Source organism: Hyalella azteca, unplaced genomic scaffold (assembly GCF_000764305.2).
Source record: "Hyalella azteca isolate HAZT.00-mixed unplaced genomic scaffold, Hazt_2.0.2 contig17993, whole genome shotgun sequence".
NCBI classification, from domain to species: domain Eukaryota; kingdom Metazoa; phylum Arthropoda; class Malacostraca; order Amphipoda; family Hyalellidae; genus Hyalella; species Hyalella azteca.
Window position 1 is genome coordinate 55,369 of NW_025947752.1, and position 9,344 is coordinate 64,712.

At 39.1% G+C, this 9,344-nt stretch overlaps 1 protein-coding gene across 3 annotated transcripts in view; it reads right to left on the bottom strand.

Moving 5' to 3' along the window:
• Positions 1 to 7,136, bottom strand: part of LOC108672007 (cohesin subunit SA-2) — a 19,555-nt gene extending 12,419 nt beyond the window's left edge. The window contains exons 1-9 of one of the 3 annotated variants that reach the window (XM_047885480.1): positions 6,942 to 7,136; positions 5,113 to 5,286; positions 4,274 to 4,652; positions 3,925 to 3,948; positions 3,610 to 3,763; positions 2,628 to 2,670; positions 1,844 to 2,073; positions 1,101 to 1,318; positions 218 to 337 (exon numbers count right to left, since the gene is read on the bottom strand). In XM_047885480.1, coding sequence (XP_047741436.1) covers positions 218 to 337; positions 1,101 to 1,318; positions 1,844 to 2,073; positions 2,628 to 2,670; positions 3,610 to 3,763; positions 3,925 to 3,948; positions 4,274 to 4,652; positions 5,113 to 5,273 — 1,329 coding nt within the window. In that variant the 5' untranslated portion in view covers positions 5,274 to 5,286; positions 6,942 to 7,136. Of the gene's footprint in view, positions 1 to 217; positions 338 to 1,100; positions 1,319 to 1,843; positions 2,117 to 2,627; positions 2,671 to 3,609; positions 3,764 to 3,924; positions 3,949 to 4,273; positions 4,653 to 5,112; positions 5,287 to 6,941 lie in introns of all 3 variants that reach the window. The other 2 variants (XM_047885481.1, XM_018159618.2) reach the window with 2 other exon arrangements.
• Positions 7,137 to 9,344: the final 2,208 nt, after the last annotated feature.

Genomic DNA, 9,344 nt, shown 5'->3' on the forward strand with positions numbered 1-9,344 from the left:
ATTGTACTAATCTATACAAAATGCAATGGAAATAAATTGAAGCTAGTAATTAAAACTAAAGAAAAAAGAAATCACATATATAATCCCAATATTTTTCAACAGCTAAGGGAGCGTGAGATGGACGCTCTGAATCCCTGTGAATCGTGGAGGCAGTACCTGCATGTTGGAGGGCAGTACCTGCATGGTGGAGGCAGTACCTGCATGGTGGGGGCAGTACCTGCATGGTGGGGGTGATGCGGCCCTTGCAGCCAGCGCTGTCGATGAAGAACTGCATGAGGCGCAGCAGGGCGGCGTCGCGGCTCTCCTTGTAGTGGTCGATCCAGTCGTCCACGGTTTGCTGAGGCATGAAAACGTTATTCAACTTTAATTAAATAGCAAATTATGCACTAATGCAGACCTCATTTATTGTGAAACTTCTCAACATTTACTAGCAATCAAAGAATGAAGCCTCAGTTAATCAGCATAGGTTAATCATAATCAACTGCAAAACTTATAAGAGGGAGCACATCTTTTACAGATCGCATAAATAAAAAGCTTTAGCGTTTTAAGCTGTTGCGTACGTGTTGGGTGCAATAAGTAGCAGGATAACTAAAATAGCTTATCAGGGCCATACTATCACAATTTGCCAAAGCCCATGCAACAGCTGCTTTCTTGTCCGTAAATGTTGGGTTTAGCTTGAAATGCTTTGAATGATCGGCTGAGAGAGTATGGCCAAATTTGGAGTTTTTTAGAGTATGGACCCAGGTTTAGAAAGTAAGCCCAAGTAGCAGGTTAACCTGCATTTTTCTTGACCTGTGCCAGTTATGAGCGACCGCCAATCAATTAATTGGATGATCGTACAGATACGATGCTAAAATGACTTTAGAACAAATTTCAATTGTCCGTGACGCCAAAGGAGACTCCTATGAAACTAACATAGGAAATATGCATTTAGACGGTCATACACAAACAATTTTTGACAAAATTCTGAATTTCACACAACCAATGTACTCGGCACGTGGATGAAGTGGCAAGATACTGCTTCTCGTAAAAATGAACCACTGCACAAGATATTAAATAAAATAAATTAATATTAGTAAATAATTCAATATTGGACTGACAGCGAGCGCAGCTCGGCCGGACTTGACAACCGCATACAGGCTGCTGTCCTCGTCAGAAGCTCGGAACGCGCCTCCTGCAGCACCTCCTTCAGCAGCTCCACCAGCAGGAGCTTTCTTGCTGGGGCGGCCGCGGCCCCGCTTCTGTTCAGGCTCGGGGGGCGCGTGCGGAGGGCTGCTGCTGCCAACCACAACGTCGCCTATTTTCTTGATGCTCGCAGCTGCAGAACAAACACCATAATATACATTTTCTGATAACTACTACTACGATTGCTATATAAGCAAATTATTTAAGTTAATTGTTGACTGCCATGTTCAAGGTGATTGCACAAATTTTTAAGAAAGTCGAATCTTCAAGTCATTTAGAGCTCATGTTAAGCCTGGGAATTAATGACCACAAGGACATGGTCAAAAAATATAACTCAGTACTCACTGCAGTGAGTGACAGAAAGCGTATTTTCTCGTCGACGAAAACATGAAGTCAAGGACGGACAGACACAGACGGTGACGGACATGGCGAGCACAATAGTGCATTTTTTCATAAATGAGAAAATGCGCTAAAAACTATCAATAAGTATTACAATATTAACTGCAATAGGGAGACGGTCTTCAAGACAATGTATTTGACAAATTATTCATTGAAAAGTGTACTTTCCAAAACTTCACCAATGCGCAAAAGTGAGATTAGTGATGAACATCAACATGACAATCCTTACGTAAATATTGTGTGAAGCAGAACAACTAACCGATTTTCCCGCGACCGCGTCCTTTTTTCTGGCCTCTGATGGAGATCGTGAGGCGCGGGATGGGCTCGTAATTCTGAGGCGGTGTTTCTTTACGTCCGCCAGGCACGTCATCATCATCTTCGTCATCATCATCCTCATCATCGTCGTCATCATCATCTTCATCGTCACCATCAGCCCCGCGGCCCTCGTCTTCGGGGTCGCCGCCCACACTCACGTTGTCGCCCTCTGACCCAGGTATGGTGGCGCCGCTCGTGTTCGCCGGCGCCTCGGAGTCTGTTAATAAGTGTCGAAACTCAACATACGTCAACAGTCAACATATGTCGGCACTAAACATACCCATGTCAACAGTCAACATATGTCAACAACAGTCAACATATGTCAACAGTCAACATATGCCAACAGTCAACATATGCCAACAGTCAACATATGCCAACGTATGTCAACACCAAACATATGTCAACAGTCAACATATGCCAACATGTCAACACTCAACATATGTCAACAGTCAAGATATGTCAACAGTCAACATATGTCAACAATCGTTTCAACAAATATATCTTCTGAGTATTTTTCCTCAAGCTTGTGACAACCACGCAGATCATCAATAATTGCGGGCACTGTTCCACATAGGTAAATAAATCAATTTTAATTTATAAAGCAATAAACCTTAAAAAATAAATGCAAGAATTTACTTGAACCAATTGACCGCTGACAATATCCACTTTTTTGGTTCAAAAAATATGACAACAAATTCCCCAGCAATTCTTCCACTGGCAGATAAGACCCAGGTATGGTGGTGCCGCTCGTGTTCGCCGGCGCCTCGGAGTCTGTTAATAAGTGTCGAAACTCAACATACGTCAACAGTCAACATATGTCAACATTAAACGTACGTATGTCAACCATCAAAATATGTCAATAATCAAAACATTCCAACAGTCAACATGTGCCAACAAATATACATGAGCATTCCTCCTCAAGCTTGTGATAACCATGCAGATCATCAATAATTGCGGACACTGTTCCATATAGGCAAATAAATCAATTTTAATTTACAAGGTAATAAACCTAGAAAAAATAATTTACTTGAATCAATTGACCGCTGACAATAACTACTTTTTAGGTACGAAAAATAAATTGGTCAGAAGATAAATTGGTGCTTAATTTTATAATAACCACCTCGAGACATAGGCTTTGGCCACTGCAGTGGTTTGCAGTTAGTGCCAGATAATACCTAATAATCTGGCGCCATATTCACCCAGAGATAAAGTGTAAATAAAACATGAAAACAAAGACATCTGCAGGCAGTCATGGTCATGGAATACATAATGGAAAAATGCTACCTAGGTACGTCATCCTCATTCTCCTTTTTGTTAAAGTTCTTGGCCTACAGGACTAGACAATCATCCAGTCAAACGACAAGAACAATATGCATTTATATGAAAATTATGCATGGATGTGGAACTATTAACTGGAGTTGCTTCTGTCGCTAGGAGTGTATAAAGAGCACACGCTCTTTCTTGATTCTGCATATTTATAACATTTATTATATCTTCTTATTACATTTATGTACATTCAATGCAAACGAATTTTAATGTCCAAGAGAAGACAATGGCAGCAAAACTTACAATTAAAAGCAAGAGTTTCCTTTTTATTATAATTGAAAGTGTACCCAATTGAGGAGACGATGTAGAAAGACAATGGTAAAAGCTTTAGTGAAAATCAATATCATTAGCATTATAAAACTAAACCAGTGTATCCAAGCTAACCAGTAGCAGAAGCTTGCTGCTCGGGGACAGCATCAGCCATCAGTGGAGGAGCAGCAGCAGGAGCAGCGTCCTCAGACTCAACCATGGAGGGCTGGGAGGACTCGGATGCTTCTAGAGCCTCGTGTGACTGTTGCTGATCAGAATTTGTTGAATTCTGAAATAAAAAGTTGGTTGAAAGCATCCTTATTGACCAAGATTCTGATAAAAAAATAGGTAAAATTATGGTTCAGAGAATAATAATCTAGTGCGATATTTAAAAGACAAATGTGGTATGCTAGTCAAGCTTGAGCAAACAACTTTTTTGTATCAACTTACCTTTTGGACCAAATCCATGGCATACTAAGGAGAAAAAATAGATCAGTCCATATTTGAACACATACCTACGTAAACACAGATTTATTTAGTGTTGACTTAACAAATGCTATTATACCTACTGCGAGGAATAGATGCAATATGATACAATCTCAAGGTGGTGGCATAATGTAAAGAACTCACAGGTAGGTATTTGTAGATTCATCTGAAGGGGCATTAAATGGTAATTTTAATCAGAATGTTTGTTCTCTTTTCACCAACAAAGTTGTGATTTGATCATAACGATTAAGAACTATACCTAGCTGATAAAAACATTGCACAATTTTTTACGTGAATGCTCTTCTGAACTTACTTGAGAAGGGTAGTCATAGGCACTACTGGCAGTCGGAGCAGCATACTCAGCAGATGGCGCCATATGCAAATGTTGGCTGTGCTGCTCTTCAGGAGCAGCAGGCCCAGATAAGGGAACATGGTGGTCAGGCTGAGGCTGATGATGGAGGGCATGAGAAGGTGATAGCTGCCTCATTTGCAGCTGCTGTTGCTGCTGCAGGTAGTCTGGGTACACTGATGGTGCAGCTAACGGAGATGAGAGCTGGTGTTGTTCAGGAGGAAGCTGATGATGCAGAAGCTGCTGTTGGTGTTGAATCTGGTGCTGTAAGTGCTGCTGTTGCAATTGTTGATGTTCATGTTCATAAGTTGGTTGTCCGTAAGCACCAGCTTGATATTCACTGCTGCAAAGAAAGAAAAGTTTGAAAAAATTTCCAACAAATATATAAAGAGCTCTGCACAAATGAATGAAACCATATGCATGCAAGTAATATATTTCAATGAAACAAATGCATCCCATTCACAGTGTGTAGAAATGTGAACAGCATTGCTAACAAATATATCCAGAGTAATGACTAGTATTTACCTAGTTAACTTTTACACAATGTTCTAAAATAAAGAGTTTGTGTTTAATGAACGTAACCATTTTACAAGGATATGAATTCTCTGATGTCAAAGGGATACAAATAAGGGCCATTAAAAAGCTACTCAATTAAGGAAGTTAAAAAAACTATCCTCAATTATAAAAGTACCTTTGCCTCTGTTAGTTACCCAAGCATATATGAGTAGTCTGGAGTAGAACTATGGTAAAAGAAAAAGCTTAAGATTAAGGAGGTATCACAACAGATTATAATCAAATCTTACTGGTGCAATGGAGTATCAGAAGCATAGGGAGTGTATGCAGTAAATGGAGTGTGGGGCTCTTGGATTTCTGATCCAGCTGGAGTCATTGGGGTCATTGGAGGCTCATCATACTCCGGTGGGGGCTCATCCATCCGGATTCTCTTGCCTCCTCGTCTCAACATTGTGGGGAGTTAACTGCATAAAATACAAAGTCAGTAAGGAAAATGTACAACATTCAGCAATCAGCATAGTAATAAAATTCTACCATTGAGCAGGTCAGTAGGACCATGACCAAGATAATACCTGCTGTGCTAGTTGCAAAAAGTCCTACTTGTCTGAAATATTGCGGCTCTAATATCATATAATTTCACTAGGTATGCAATCTCTTGGCTCAAATGCCATATATTTTTTTTTAAGAAATCATGGTTAACAAACGTGTCATTTCAAAAAATTTCAACTTCTGCAATCAGTAGTACCTAATACCAGGCTACCGCCGGCGCCAAAATATTCTGCAGAACAGTTAACAAGTCAACCCAAAACATTTCATTGGACTTAGGAGATGGCATAGCGCATAGTTGCCACTAAGTTGCAGTCACATCAGACTGCATCAATGATAATCACATGTTTTGTTGCCTCTAAAGTAAAGACATGTCTTATTGTTGCAGTTCTTAGGGTAAAATTAGAGATTTAGGGAAACATGTGCACAGCCTCACAGGCATTGGCAAATCAGTTTGTGGCTTTACTGGCTTGTAAATAGCTCATGCCTCATGCAGGATATGAAATCCACAGCTCAAAAAAATGGAATCACTGCTTACAAATCCAGAAAACCATGGCTCAATAAATGCGGTTGTGGTTCAGAGAGTAGGCCTAGATCCACTGTGCAGAGAGTGCATGAATATTGCAAGATCTTTGGCGACGCTTCAGTAGCAAAATTTATGCCTTCAGAAGATCTTGCAAGTGCAAAACATGCATTTTTACCCCTCAATTATAGGCCAAATTTGCCTGTTACCTATTCCTAATTGGGTCTGGTTAACAAATCCTCAATAATATTGGTGAAAATTTAGGCCTAAAATCTCAATTTTGGCAACACAATGCAACACAGTGACAAGTGACAACTGACACTTGCTAAGTTGCCAACAAGCAACAACTTCAACTTTCAAGTCTATTAAAAATTTTGCATTTGCAAATTGCAACACTAGGTAGTACGTAGTTACTCAGTACTAGGTCCTACCGTCCTACAGCATGAGCAAGTCTGAGCAAGAGGAAAAAAATGAAGTAGGCCTATATTGGAGTCAAACTTTGAATATTTCCCAATTGATTGACATGATGGAATAAGCCTAAAATGTATCATATGTGAATTCTGAATCACATGTTTTATTTTGCCATTTAAATTGCTGACTATACCTAAAATAAAATTGATTGAAATTGTCTAATTAGGCTAACTCAGTAACTGGGCCACTGGCTAAAACTAATAGAACAATTCATTTTCTAATAAATACATTTTGCATCTCTGTTATAGGTACTGTTCTAGTTTGACTCAACTGTTTGACTTTGAGCATAGCAATTTGAAGTTAAGTCTTGACTCTTGAGTCATGAGTTGGCAGAGTAGCCCAATATATCCTACCTACCTATTCTGGCTATTCACGGTTCTGTAACTTCTGTTATTCTCAAATTTTTAAAACTAACAAGAGTAACAACCAATAAGTCTATATCCCATTAATTAGCCTATGTGGCATTATGGCATAGGGCCATAGGCTATAGTATAAAGTATTTTGAGTATAGACTACTATAGAAGTATAGAATAATTCAAAAAATAATCCAGACATAAAACATTACCAACTTACGCTTACCAAAAACTGTTGCTCAGATTTAAAGATTTGAATCACATATGCACGCTTTGGAAAAAACGGAACTTTATTCTACCAAAGCATTTATTTTATTCTTAAATACAGAGGCACTTGAAATAAAACACAATATTCCTAAGAATAAGCATATAGCACCTACAATCCGTCACTGGTAAAGTCAAAACTCAAACGATCGCTTCTGTAAAGTGTAAACAAGCTTTCGGCGGGACCAAAAATATAGCATCTTAACATGGAAACATATCGATGTGACCAAGGTTGAGTTGATAGAAAAATTGTCAGACGAATTTTCAGGGCAAACATTTCACGCATGACTTTTTCAAATGGAAACCGATCTTTAACAAATTTAAAACGAATCAATTTAGTCACACTACGCTTCAGCCAGTATAATCTTCACGGAGGCTATACCAATTATTTACCAAAGCATGCTCTTACCTCCCCACTTTGCTTAATTAAGCCATGGTTGAAATTATACATTTGTATTATTTCAACCACGGCTAAAGCCAATGAGGTTAGGTACAGGTCCAGATATGTTCGTTTGGGAGGAGAATCGGGGTAAGTTTGGAGGTAGGCGCATGCCGGGGTGCAGCCTCCTTGAATACTATACTGGCTGGAGCATTGGCTACACTCGATCGACAATTCTACGGACTCGCCAGCGGACTCGCCTGCGGACTCGCGCAACTGGGCCACTCATAATTCCTTAAATACTTAACGGATCTGTATGAATTTTGGAATATGAGTATTAATTATCGATACGCTGGCGCAGGAATTATTACAGATTTTTACATGAATTATTTTTAATTAAAACCAATAAACGTATTTTTTCAGCAACTGGGCTACTCATAATTCCTTCAATACTTAACGGATCTGCATGAAGTTTGGAATGTGAGTATTAATTATCGATACGCTGCCGTAGGAATTATTACAGATTTTTGCATGAATTATTTCCTAACCTAACCTAACTTAACCTAACCTAATAATAAGTCATGTAAAAATCTGTAATAATTCCTGCGGCAGCGTATCGATAATTAATACTCACAGAGCCATAATTTATTTTCTACTTTTTAGTCCACAAGAAAAACGTGTTTTTTTTTTAAAGTTTTTTTAAGTATTTTATTTAAAATTGATTTGAAAGCTTTGGAAAATGTCAGTTGGAATTTCTCTAGCGTTGCCAGCCTATGAGCTCAATGCTCAAAATATTTCTGGACGAGGCTTTTATCAACGCAGGTGAGGTTTAAAAAAAGTTTAACAAATAATTAAGTCTCTCCAACAATACCTAAAGAAGAAAGTAGAGTAAAAACAATATTCAATCCTAATAAGTAAAAGAATGGTATTTTGCAAAGAATTTGCAGCACAGACGGGATGAAAGCTAACAAACATATTTTAACAAAATTATTTCAGTTGGATTGACGTTTTCTTCTAGTATACGAGATGCTTCCGAAATACAAGATCCGAAAATTCGCGAAAATTTTCGATGGAAGTCGTTTAGATCGAGTGCGGCACTAATAAAAATATCAAATCTGCAAAATGATGCAATTACTTACCTTATCATGCAGAGTCCATCCGATGTATTTCAGGTAGGTGTCGTCCAAGAAATTTTGATGAAACTTCTTCATCCACAGACCAATTTCAGCCATGCAAATGCTTCGAATTTCAGGTAGAGTGTCCCTGTCATCGAGAGTGATGCCAATTAAGCAAGACATAGTTGTAGTCTTCAATAAAATAACATCGTGCAGAACTTATCTAATTGGGACAAAAGGTCAATCAACATACATAACAAAACAATAGAATGCCCAAGAAATGAATATTTGCAAGCGGAATTTCAAACATTCGTTTACGAATACCGGTACATAGACGGCGTCAATGATCTCAGTGGCAAAAGGCCTGGTAATAAGAGTTAACGACAGTTAACCAAAGGATAAAACAATGAACCAACCCCTGCATTTGAACGCACCTATAACGATGGACGAACACCGACTTGAACATGTAAGTAAGCATGTTCTTGATCTCATCTGTGTTCTCCTCGAGCTCCTGCCGTTTGGTCATGAGGTTCTCGAGGCGATCGTTGGCCCTCTTCTCTCTTGTCTTCTGGCGCTCAGATTCGTACTGGCGCTGCGTGTTGTCGTGGTTTACTGACACAGTTAGCGCCACGTCTACCAGTGCCGTCATCAGCTTCATGGCTGGCGATAGCAAGACAGGTATAAGTTTAGAATACAAGGTGATAACATTTGTAAGTTTTGATGATGACGTTGCGTTCACTATAGTGCTCTCATCAGCTGCTCACTCAAGAACCGAGATATGCAAATTCAAAACAACATACTTCAATAAATAATTATGATAATGACAGGTTAACATGTAACTGTCGCGAAATAGAAATCTAGTGACGCACGG